General features: G+C 42.4%; 1 protein-coding gene and 1 long non-coding RNA gene across 3 annotated transcripts in view; one reads left to right on the forward strand and one right to left on the reverse strand.

Moving 5' to 3' along the window:
• LOC144691001 (transmembrane protein 94-like) overlaps nucleotides 1-2118 on the forward strand; it is a 46023-nt gene extending 43905 nt beyond the window's left edge. The window contains exon 5 of one of the 2 annotated variants that reach the window (XM_078558966.1): nucleotides 1987-2118. In XM_078558966.1, the coding sequence (XP_078415092.1) occupies nucleotides 1987-2059 (73 nt within the window). In that variant the 3' untranslated portion in view covers nucleotides 2060-2118. The remainder of the gene's footprint in view (nucleotides 1-1986) is intronic. The other variant, XM_078558967.1, reaches the window with a different exon arrangement.
• Nucleotides 2119-2443: 325 nt separating this feature from the next.
• LOC144691002 (uncharacterized) overlaps nucleotides 2444-13178 on the reverse strand; it is a 32589-nt gene continuing 21854 nt past the window's right edge. The window contains exons 2-3 of the long non-coding RNA XR_013579026.1: nucleotides 6174-6247; nucleotides 2444-2554 (exon numbers count right to left, since the gene is read on the reverse strand). This is a non-coding gene — a long non-coding RNA (uncharacterized LOC144691002). The remainder of the gene's footprint in view (nucleotides 2555-6173; nucleotides 6248-13178) is intronic.

A 13178-nucleotide genomic window follows, 5' to 3' on the forward strand; every position in this document is an offset into this window, starting at 1 on the left:
TGCTGTTTGATGGATTTGTGCAGAATGGTATCCACATTTGCCTACATAATGACAGTCATTTCATTTTACATTAATTGTAGGTGAAATGTTTTAAGACATTTCTGAGATGTAACAAGGAATTATATAAATGTAAATCTTTCGTCTTGAATACAAGGCAAGTTTTTAAAAAAATGTATTGAGATTAATGAATGATAAGGAAACAGATGTTGCTTGAAACAGTGAGTGAACTTTTACTCAAGACTGCAGGGATTGATATTAGTTTTATTACATGTTCCACTGTAAAGGACATTATTTGAATTAAATAATCTTGCTTTAAGTAGTAGTAGCATACAACTTGGACTGATAAACGTGCCTTTATGTAAGAATGATAATAGGTGAGTTGAAATCTCTGATTTTTGATGGAATTGCAGTGCTTCTTTCCAATGTAGTACTACCAATGTAGTACTGATAGCTTCACCTGGAGTTGTACAATGGGTTAACCTGTGGGGTGTGGTGGCTGCCCCTAAGTGCAGTACGATAGTTACTTATAGTTCAAAAGAGACATCTCAAAGGTAATTTATTTTAAGATTCAAGGGCTACCTTGCCCAACTATCAATTAATTTTCTGTACTTTAAGGTTGTCATAAATACCAACTTCAGTTTAGATATAGTTCCTTGTGACCACATCAAAAAGGGACAAACACACTCTGATCTTTTTCATCTCTCCTCAGTGATAGTAAATTCCCATTACAGATTAAACCTGTAGTGTGTAAGATAATAAGCCCAAACTGTTCTCTATGGTTCACAGCTCCTGAGCATGCAACTGAATAGGTATTGTGTAAGACGCAGCACCAAACTGTAAGTGGAATTTGTGGGAAGACTGGGAAATGGTTTGTGAAGGAGGCTCCAGCCTATATTGGTCCATTGCTTACCAATCCTTGAGGAGAAATATCTAGTTCAACTCCATACACGTGGCTCACCCTCTCCAACTGTTTTATCCCAGATTCTGACATTAGCAATATTCTTGCTGTAAGGCCCCATGAATGCTGGAGCACTAACTTTTTAGATGATTGGAACATCAAGGTACTGCCATGTCATAAGATGTTTTGCATAGATCCTTGTACAATGTCAAAAGCAGATCTCCATCATCCAGCTCCTGAAGTAGTGCCAAAGTTTGGGATAACCAACACTGGAATGTGTTATCTGGAGGCTGAATGTAAACAAGTATTCATGTATCCAGGATGCGGTGTTTTTCCTTGACTGGGTCATAGTGAGGCACATTTTATGAAAAGTTGAGCTGCTCATCATACCACTTGGTCTATGCTATCTGTCTAGTGAGCTCTCAAATCCCCACATTAATGACCAATTACTAGTGGCAGGAACAATAGGAGAATGGGTAAGCAGGGTCTCTTTCAGAATTGAGTCAGTTCCATGGTGACATTTGAGGCAATGAGAAATTGGAACTGAGTTAATTCTCTATGGCAGAGTTAAAAATCCAACTGGAAAAGGCCCACAATGTGCCAGGACACTGCTGTTGACTAGGTAGCCAGGCTCCCTGTTATGATATGGAATGCTGGATCTGCTTCTGGGAGCTGGGGTTCTTCCCAGTTAAGTCCAGTTAACTCTGCAAACCAATATGCTAATGGATACTGTGGTCCTAGTTGCACAAGTACCACAACATTTAGCAACGCCACGTGTTGGTCAGCAGTGCACTTATAAGGAGATTACATCCCACTAGTCCATATAGTTGATCCCTAAGTCTTGGATCATGCTAACCTGTAAATTCTCAGTGTTTGGGTAAGTGGAGTGCATTTTAGTGTAAGTGTATGTTGGACAAAGAGAAACTATGCAAATTTGGATTTCACAGTTGTTTGGTTTGATAACTCAAGTATGATGATGGGTTTCTGCTGATGGGTTTCTGCACACATCAGACATCTGGCTGACCAAAGGCAAAAAGCCTCAAGTGAAAAAACATAACGTTTTTGTTTTCATGTTTCTTTCGTTACAGAATGCGAAGGCGTTACCAAAAGAAACAGAAGTTGCAGTTTGATACCAAACTTGGAATGAATTCCCCCTTCTGAGAGAAACTGGGAATTAACGCAATTTCTGATTAAAAAACATCCTTCTACTTAGAACTGAGAATGAACTCATCCTTTAAATATAAACTGAGGAAATTTGTCTCTGATTCTGCATTTAAGCAAACGTTTTTGAAAAGAAATGGTATTCAAATAACAGCTCACGACTTAATTAAATTGATATAAGTAATTAGTAAAACGCATTAAAGCATTTCATTAGTTTTTTTTAATGAGGCAGTGCATGATTTCTGTATTTCCATAGTAAAATGTAGTCATCACTTTGCATTGGTTACAAATGTAAACATTATTTGTGCATATTATACATGACTCCCAGCTGTACTTGAAGCTATTAATAGAGCAAATATATTTTATTCAATAGATGTTACTAATTCTGATCAAAAGTTGTAGAATTGTTTCTTTAGCTGTCAAAAAAGACAGTGCAATATTTTTAATTAGTTGTTTCTCTGCCATTGAGTGCGGTGCAAGAGAGGAAACAGATGGCTGTAAAACGTTGGGGAAATCTGAATCAGTTAAACAACTGAATCTAATAGAATAAGAAAAGTACATTAAATTTAACAACTTAGTATGGAGTAAAATACCTTTCTTAGAAAAAAAATCAATTTGTTTTGAATTAGAATTTGCTGTCAGTGGATTTCCTATTAATTTGTAGTTGCCATCCTTAACCTGTGTGGTTGAGAGGATATTTTTTCTACATCTTGTTTACCAAATGCTATAAGGACATTAGGTGGTTCTAAACCTGTGGCCATGCATAACATTTGGAAATAATGTCAGCTAATGGATCAATTATACAATATTTCCTTAATTAGTGAAAACTATGTCACATTGATACAAGAAGTGCAACACAAGTCCAGCTTCTCAGCAGAAAACCGCAAGCGCTTTGAATTGTTTTTGGTGGTGCAAGACCAGCTAAGTGAGTTGCATAACTTCAGCTTTCCGCTCGTAAATGCAGCTGGTGCAAGGCTAAATTTTGTAAGTCTTCAAACAGTCCACTGAACCACCTTTTAATAAAGGTTGAGCTTTTAATATTAGGAGGAATTGAGAAGTTCACAAACCCTTTTGTAGCTTTAAAGATTGCACCATTAGTTTTAGGCTTATATTTAAGGATGCTTTCACAGAACAGCATTTTGCCTGTTCAGGCAGCATAAATCTATACTGTCCACTGACAGCATGCTAAAACTAGTACAAGTGTCAATCTGGTATGTGCAGAATTGCTAACATGTAAACTGTGAGCAGTATATATAAAAACAATGAAAACTGTCAATTCAAATAGCAAATTCTGATAGTTGTGATACTTTTTACATATGAACCCTGATAAGTAAAAATATAGGAAGTAAAATCTGATGCTTGCATTAGGAGTGTATTTTGGCCAGGATATCTAAACTACAGTTAAAAATTGCCTATTTTGTAATCAATTTCACAATTCAATTCAAAATTAAAACACTACAAAAGTTTTTTTTTTAAAAATACAAAACACTAATTTTTAAATAAATGGTTAACAGTGAATTTGCCATGTTGGGTGGTTTGACTACATTTTGTGCATTGAATAAGGAATGAATGGGAAGTGGTTTTGAATTCAATGGCTGGATTGAGGGATAAGGTGAAAATATTTTTTTGCCATTTGTGTAAATTTGAACATTTTTTGCTGAACATGTTAATTAAGAAGTGTTTGAATGATCACAGTATCTTTGCAATCGCCAGCTACACAGAGTTGTATGTTGTATTTTATAATCTGCATAATTATGGTGAAACTTCATTATGTCTGCCAGGTGTCAGCTGTACCAGCTATTTACATTAGCATGTTAATGTCCCTCTTCCTCTCCTTCAGGTACCATGCCCTAACAGGGCTTTAGTGACTATGAACTTCCATTGGACTGATCCATGGTTATGCTTAGCAAAGTACTGCAGTGTGGCTGACCAGGAAACTCTCCCACTCTTTACTGCCTGTCATCAGACATATTAGAAGGATCTACAAGCTGATAAGCACCCTGTTTGGCTATATTATGCACACATCTTCCATGGCCATCAACTCCTGAAATGGGACGAGTTTCTGGCCCAGAGGTAGGGACTCTACCACTGCACCACAAATTTCCCTGTGCTAATATCCCAGTAAATGTAAATCATACTTCTCTCAATTCCAGAGTTGGTAATGCACACCAACTTTACTGCCAAAATCATGCTGATATGAAAGTTTGCCCTCTACTTCTGAATTGCAAACTGAGATAACACCAGTATCAATGCCTTAAAATTTAAAGTGCAGTATGCCTAGTATTTTGATGTAATGAGACTGCAATGTCTCTAAGCAGCAAGAAACACTTTTTACGAATATAAAATTATCTGCGAATTATATTAAGATTTAAGAAGTACAAAATTGAAGGAGATCGCTAATGCGTAAGTAAACGCCTTATAGCCACGAGGCACTGCACTACCAAGTGATCCAAAAAGAAACAAAATTACATTTTCAAGACAAAAACAGAAACAGAAATACCTGGAAAAACTCAGCAGGTCTGGCAGCATCGGCGGAGGAGAGCACAGTTGACGTTTCGAGTCCTCATGACCCTTCAACAGAACTAAGTAAAAATAGGAAAGGGGTGAAATATAAGCTGGTTTAAGGAGGGGGCGGGGGGGGGAAGAGAAGTTGGGGGGGGGCTGTGGTTGTAGGGACAAGCAAGCAGTGATAGGAGCAGATAATCAAAAGATGTCACAGACAAAAGGAACAAAGGGGTGTTGAAGGTGGTGATATTATCTAAGAAAATGTGCTAATTAAGAATGGATGGCAGGACACTCAAGGTACAGCTCTAGTGGGGCTGTAGACTAAAGACTCTAGACTAAACGCAAACTGGGCGACCGCTTTGCAGAACACCTGCGGTCTGTCCGCAAGAAAGACCCAAACCTCCCTGTCGCTTGCCATTTTAACACTCCACCCTGCTCTCTTGCCCACATGTCTGTCCTTGGCTTACTGCATTGTTCCAGTGAAGCCCAACATAAACTGGAGGAACAGCACCTCATCTTCCGACTAGGCACTTTACAACCTTCCGGGCTGAATATTGAATTCAACAACTTTAGATCTTAAACTCCCTCCCCCCATCCCCACCCCGTTTCTTCCCCCTCCCTTTTGTTTTTTTCAATAATTTATATAGATTTTTCTTTTCCCACCTATTTCCATTATTTTTAAATCTACAACTGTAATACCTTGTCAGCCTTTCCACCCCACCCCCACTAGAGCTGTACCTTGAGTGTCCTGCCATCCATTCTTAATTAGCACATTTTCTTAGATAATATCACCACCTTCAACACCCCTTTGTTCCTTTTGTCTGTGACATCTTTTGATTATCTGCTCCTAACACTGCTTGCTTGTCCCTACAACCACACCAACCCCCTCCCCCCCACCTTAAACTAGCTTATATTTCACCCCTCTCCTAACTATACTCAGTTCTGCTGAAGGGTCATGAGGACTCGAAACGTCAACTCTTTTCTTCTCCGCCGACACTGCCAGACCTGCTGAGCTTTTCCAGGTAATTCTGTTTTTGTTTTGGATTTCCAGCATCCGCAGTAGTTTTTTGTTTTTATTGTTGTCCATATGGCAAAAATTATAAACAACTCAGACAACCATTGTCGCTATGGTACTAAATAACCAACAAACCAAATTTAACCAATGGCTCAGGTAATTATCACAACCGCTAACATTGCATAACTTGTACATAGCAAAAAGTACTGATGAAAAATAATTAGTAGAAACTTTAGCAACCAATTAATATTTGAAAGCTCTCATTCATCCAGCCAATTAAATTGCTCAAATAATTTTTCACATTACTTTTAGCTGCCATTTTCTTTCATTCTCAGGTCAATGCAACCAAGAAATAACTGGCATCTCAAACGATACAAAGAAAATCACAAAATAAACTCTGAAAATTAGCTCTAGAATTAAAAATGCCTGTCAGAAGTTCTCCTAAATGCATCAATGATTGATTCTCTTGGCAGGCTGAGGCTTGAGTTAGAAATTTTAGCCTGCCCTCATGTACTGGGGATTTCCAGCTGTTGTGAACGAATTCTGTGTGTAAATGTTTGACATGATTGGTGGAATTTCTAGTTTTCTCCCTACCTCCGTGAAACGTCACTCAAAGCTTGCAGTAAAATCCAGGCATGACGTTTCCAAATACATATGAGGTGCAAATCCTGGAAGAGAAAACTCAAAAGAAAAAATGATTTAATTTTATGCTGTTTAAGCCATTAAATAAAAATTGTGAGTCAATGGTATTGCTTGGGGCTTGGGATTTTATTGTATTGCTGAGTGTTTTTCCAAGGGCCAGAGGGGATGTTTATGAGCCTCTTTGATACTGATATCAGAGGTTGAAGATTGAATCTTCATCTATTCATTAACTGAGAAAAATGGAGGAAGCTTTAGGAAGACAGGAAGAATGAATAAATAAATAAAATGGCACTTTAATGAAAAACTGCAAATCTTTTATTGAAAGGAAAAAATGTAACTAATTACAAATAAGATGTTGTGGGGAGGAATGTACAAACAAAGCTACTTTCATCTTGAGTATTCTTTCTAAAAATATAGTACCCAGATTTTCTAAGGTCAGACTGAAGGAAATAAGTCATTAGACTGGTGAAGTTTGCCAAGGATTTCAGGAGGGTTTTTCTTGATCTCTTGTTGGGACTTTGATGGAGGATTGGCAGAAACCCCCAAAGAAATAGTGTAAATGACAGAATTTTTACTCCTAGCGGATGATTTCTGTGTCACTAGAACCTCAGCTGGATTTCTATTGTGTGTTTGGGAAATGCAAGTCCGGAGTGTTTCCAGGTCCCAAACCCACTCCATGGGAGGGAACAATAATGAGTTTCACAGTGGTGGCCACTTAATTGCTATGGAGGCAGGTTTGGCAGCCAATTAATGGCCGTGGGGGAAGTGAATAGAGGCAGGAAAACTCAAGTGCAGCCCGATTTAAACTCACCATGACAGCAGTGGCTGCCGTTTCACTGCTGTGACTGCAACATGAAAGATCACAGAGTACTTCAATTCCACAATGTCTCAGCAGAGCCACAGGCCCAGAACCCGGTGCAAGTTAGCCCCTCGATTTTCAGGTGAAAAGTTGGAGATCATGTTGAAGGCCATGAAGGAGAGGAGGAGATCCTCTTCCAGGAGAGTGGAAAGAGGAGGCCACCAACCCGACCAAGCAGCTTGGATGGATGTTGCTGCCATAGTCAGTGAAAGAAGTGTGATCAGGAGAATTTTGATCCAGTGTTGAAAAAGGTTCAATGAACTGATACACTCTGGCAAGGTGAATGTTACCTCCAACCCTCAGAACAGGTCTTCACCCTCTAGCAGACACACCAGCTGAAGAGCCTCAGAGTGCATGCTGCTCCAGAACATGGCAGAGGTGCGTGCACAGGGCACTCAGTGACCCTTCAGAATGGCTCAGAGCCATAGTGCTGCTGAGGGCCAGTAAAGCAGCGGGTGCCATTCAACACAGAGGGCAGCAGTGGTTTTATTCATTCACTTTTGTCCTTGCAGGAGAAACAGGCACGTAATGCCCAAGAGTGGGCCCATACACGTGAAGGTGTCAACGTACCTAAGGAGGAGGGGGTGAAGGAAACAGCCAGGTTGGCAGACCAGAAAGAAATCGGCCATGGTGAGTTGGGCACTCATGCTGGAGATCGTGATTAGTCAGGGCAATGTGCTAATTAAGGGGGTGCATTGCACTCCACCCCATCTGACAGCATGCCAAACACTGAGTTGCATTAGAAGCATCAGCATCAGCCTCTGCTCTCCAAGGCTAGCTCTCACGGTCTCTTCTTGTATCTTCCACAGGTACAGACAACAGTCCAAGGAGATCTTCTCCCTGATCATTACCAAGCCAAGAGGAGTAGCAAAGTTTCAAAGAAGCATCATCACACTTTATAAGCATACCATCCACCAGCACACATACACTTCTCTCAATGGGTCCTCGCATGCATTTAAAACAGGGTGGCACTGTGATGACTATGACATTAGTGTGAATAAGGAGGTGCCGGAGGCAGAGACACCTGTGGGCAGTTGCCCTTGGAGGAGGAAGGTCAGACACAGCTTTGCTCAGCTGGGCACAGATGCAGTGCCTCATGAGTCACTGGAAAGGAGGCTCTATCTAGACGAGTAGCAGGAGGTGTGCTCCCACATGTCAAAGTTCCTTAAGGTGGTGCGGGTTCATGGACGGAGAATGGAAGAGGCCATCCAGCTCATGTGCACCATGGCTTAGGGCTTTGAGTGCATGAGCTTCTCCATTGTATGAGTGAGCTTGTGGAGAGTTGCATGCGACTGCACTTACATGCATACAGGAACTGCACACTGATATTCACAGAATACATGCCATATTATGTAGCCTAGACCAATTAGTGGCTCTGGTGGCACAGACGTTTGGCTGGAATGCCCCAGCTGGTTCTCCGCTCCAATCATCCAGAGTGCCAGCCAAGGGCTAAGGATGTCACCAAGAAGGATGAGAGTGCCACCCCTCACAGGGCACCATCATCATCTTTGGCCCCCTTGGCTCCTCTGACAGAGGAAGCATCTGTGCAGCAGGGTTCAGTGATGGAGACCGCCCCTGCAACGACTCAGGTGCAGGAAACTCTGGAGATTTCCCTACTGGCACCCTTACAACGAGAACAACCACTATGTGCATCTCTGCTGCAAGCCAAGTGAAGAAACTGCCTCCAACTCCTCTGAGGTTACCAGAGGAGAACTGCATAGAAGTGGCTGAATGCAGAGGCCACCCCATCACATGGAGCAGTGAGTGGGTTGCTAGGGTGTCTTCTACCTGTAACAGTGCACTGATTTCCTTTAAGAGCACCGTGTAAATTATGACTCATGAAGCCGCACTTGTGAGACTTTTTATTGATGGCAGGACAAAACAGATATGAAGTGGTGAAGGAGGTCAAGGGTTCCTTAACATTGACAGCAAAACCTCTGGGCAGAAGTGCTTCCTTTATTTGTGGTAAGATTTTATATGTTCCAGGCTGTGTCCTCAATGGAAGTGATAGCACAGGCACATCAGAATGAGTTCCATACCATGCTGTTTATCCTGGGTTGAAGGGACTCAGTTGAAACGTTCCTAAATTGAAAAGTAGCTGCCATTCATGGTATCCTGAGAGCTTTGGGCCCTATGCCATGCCTAGCCACTTCCTTGTCAGTTGGAGCACCTCGGTGTGCTGCATCCTTCTACTCCATCTCCTCATCCTCCTCCTCACCAACGTCTTTTGTCTCCTCTTCCTTTAATAAGTTGTGTCCTTCCAGGCTCTCAATGTCCTCAAGTTCCACGTCTCTCTGGAGGGCTATGTTATGGAGAGTACAGCAGACCGCCATAATGAGTGGGACCCTTTCAGGAGGGTATTGCAGGGTGCCATGCGACCGGTCCAGGCATCAGACCTGCATCTTCGGATGTCCAATGGCCTGCCCAATGTCGGTCCTGATAAGCAGGTGGCATTGGTTGTCTCTCATCTGTGCCTACCTGGGGCTCTCATAGAGCGGTGAGTAGCCATTTCTTCAAGGGATATCTCTTCTCCCCTAGAATCCATCCATGGACTTTGGGGGTTGGAGTTAAGTGGTACGGCAGCTTGGACTGCTGGAGGATGAATGAGTCAAGGCAGCTGCCAGGAAAATGACGCACAAATAGAGAAAACCCTTGGTTGCAGACCAGCTGAATTCTAAGGGAGTGAAAGCCTGTTGATGAAATTCACTAGTTGGCCACTCGGTGCCTAGAGGGACATAAGGGTGCAATTGATACCCTGCATCTGCAGCGATGCAACAATGGCAGAGAACCTGCTGCCTTCTGTGCCTGCAATGTCCCATCTTCTGTGAATTGAGTATATTGTCCAGCTCTGGCAAGTAGGGCATCAGTGACCTGTGAGATGCAGTGGCGTGCAACCGTTCGCAAGATGCCAAAGTATGAAGCTGATGTCTGGGAGCAGCCAGAAACAAAAAACAAAGGAACAAAGTTCAAGGCCACAGTGACTTTGATAACTACTGGCAGGGCATGGCAACCAGTACTGAGAGGTGTGAGGTCGCCAGTGACGAGGGTGCAGATGTTTGTGACCATCTGCCTGGAGAATCGCAGTTTCCTGTGGCACTGGTCCTTGGTTGGCTGCAGTTAGCTCTACCTATGGCAGCAGATCCTTTGCTGAAAGCATGACCTCTGTAACTTCCTGCTCCTCTTCCCTGTCACTCAGATGCTCGGGGCTTCATCCCACCTGTGCAGGGTGTTGCTCCTCATTGCCACTGGGCCCAAAATCTGAGAGTTGCAACTCCATTGCCAGCTGTACACAGATATCACCCCCAGTTTTGCTTGGTAGTCTTGCTTCCTCTTCTTATGCCCTCACAATGCCAGGAGGGTGATGACCCCTGCATTGCCCAAGCGCTTACCTCCACTTTCGCTACCACCTGTGACAATGGCATCTGTTTCCCAATAGCCAAGGCCCCTCTGTGGCTTTCACTCTTCTATGGGGCCCAGCTAATTCCATGGGGTAGCTATGACTGGCGCCCCACTATGTACCCACCCCTATTCACCTGATCTGCTCCAGAAGGTGTGTGCAGCCAATGTGCAGAGGGTCGCAAACTGGCTTCCCAACAGCATGAAATCGATTTTTTGCCTTCTTGTCATATTCCCCCCACTGGCCTGCCATGACGCCTGACACCAACAGGGCTGGAAAATTCCGGCCTATGTCCTAAAGATAAATTCAGATGTTAAGCCATGGAAATTCTCTTGCAGCATGCCTCCATGTTATCATTGGTACAATAGCATCTTTATGATGTCTTAACAAATCAGGTATAGATAAAAATTTTAACAGTCTCTGTAGATTTTTATGTTATGTTTGAAAATAGTTGTTTTAGATGATTGTGTTAAATTTGCTGATCTCAGTTTCATAGGGTAATTGCAGCATTGCTAAGCTACAAAGGCGAAAGTAAAGGATTTCTAGCATCTATCTACTTAGCCTGCTAAAAAAAAGTGCGTGTGTGGGCATAGGTTTGGAAAGGGTCAAGCTCAGTTGTGATGACCTCACAGCTGAATAGCTGGTTGACACTCAATTCCAGGTTGCACATGAAGAATGGGTGTACTTGGGTGAAGTACTGAAGAATAGGGCACCCCAAGAGTCAGCATGAGTTCGTACTTTCAGGATAGGAGGAAAATTTGGAGGGATAATTTAAATGTTTAAACAGCTCAAATTTGGTCAGGTAATGGGTTGAAAAATCGTGTTGTCTTCATTTATACAGAACAAATACAACCATAAAATCCCAAGATGTCTGTCCTGAGAAAAATAAACATGCACCGGGCTCAACAGGCAAACATTATAAATGTGACTGGCTACAATAGAGATTTATAAACATTCTTTAGTTGCGATACCTTTTTATTCTGGTCAAGCAATGCCTACTTCTGATCACTATTCAGTGACTCTTGCTGGAAATGTACGTGTGATCATTGGGTAATGTGACATCATGGTCATATAAGTCTCTTAATATTTAAGTACATTATTTTCAATGTTTAATTGCAATTTTAGCTATTTACAAAGTGTTGAAATTATACTTTTAATTTCAGAATCTCAGGCTTTCAACATTCAAGAAATATAAGATAATTTGCCATAGTTGCAAAATGTCTGTGAGTACACCTTACCTAAATATTTCTGGAATTTCCATTGTTTTCTAAAGGAATTCCTGTTATTCTTAAGGTTTTTTGGGGGTTGAACAGGTTATAGCTGGGGCCAGTCAAAACAATAGAAAATCACTATGTAAGCCTTGTGTAAGTTTTATGATTAGCCAAAATTTTGGGCTTCCAAAACAAAATATTGTCAGTCTTGGTTTTCCCATCCTGGTAATTTCTATGTTCTTGTGACATTAGTAAATGACTTGGAAATTACTATCAGTGATATTGTCAAACTCATAGGCAGAATTTCCAATTTATGAGACTAAGGCTCGAATTTTCCATCCCCGTTGGCATCGGGCGTCATGGTCGATGTGAGCGGACAATATGGCGAGAAGGCCAAAAATCGGTCTCACACCTTCATGAAACCAGTTTGTGATCATCTGCTCCACCAATCAATGGCGGGCCACGTTTCCTGCCATCGCGGGTTGGGAAAGTTTTTTTTTAATACATTTGCATCTAATTATAAGCCCTGCTAGATGGAATCATCCACCCACGTCAAATTTACTGCCAACATCAGTGGGAAAACAAGCTGGCCCAGAATACGTCTTGACAAGTGTGACGTGCAGAAGTCGGTCGTGGACATCCAAGGCGCAGAAAATGCTGGAGCCCTACAGCTACCAGACCCTGGAGGGACATGTGCATTGCATGCTGGGTGGATTATCATGGACATGGGCTCCACCGTGAAGCAGCTCACAGAAGATGGGAGGTTTACGTATTTTTTATTCATTCGTGGGACGTTGGCTTCACTGGCGCCAGCATTTATTGACCATCCCTAGTTGCCCTTGAGAAGGTAGTGGTGAGCTGCCTTCTTGAACCACTGCAGTCCATGTGGTGTAGGTACACTCACAGTGCTGTTAGGAAGGGAGTTAAAGGATTTTGACCTAGCGACAGTGAAAGAACGGCAATATATTTCCAAGTCAGGAAGGTGAGTGACTTACAGGGGAACTTTCAGGTGATGGTGTTCCCATCTATCTGCTGCCCTTGTCCTTCTAGATGGTATTTGTCATGGGTTTGGAAGGTGCTGTCTAAGGAGCCTTGGTGAATTCCTGCAGTGCATCTCCTGGATGGTACATACTGCTGCTACTGTGCATCGGTGGCGGAGGGAGTGAATGTTTGTGGATCCGGTGCCAATCAAGCAGGCTGCTTTGTCCTAGACGGTATCAAGCTTCTTGAGTGTTATGGGAGCTGCATTCATCCAGGCAAGTGGGGAGTATTGCATCACACTCCTGGTTTGTAACTTGTAGACGGTGCACAGGCTTTGGGGAGCCAGGAGGTGAGTTGCCCGACGGCAGGGTACCTAGCCTCTGACCTGTTCTTGTAGCCATAGTATTTATATGGCTAGCCCAGCACAGTTGTCCATCACTGCTCCTGCAGTGAAGTTCTGGAGCTGAGTTGACTGACCTCCAACAACCACAAACATCTTCTTTTGTGCT

This window comes from Cetorhinus maximus, chromosome 15 (genome assembly GCF_964194155.1).
Source record: "Cetorhinus maximus chromosome 15, sCetMax3.hap1.1, whole genome shotgun sequence".
Lineage (NCBI taxonomy): Eukaryota > Metazoa > Chordata > Chondrichthyes > Lamniformes > Cetorhinidae > Cetorhinus > Cetorhinus maximus.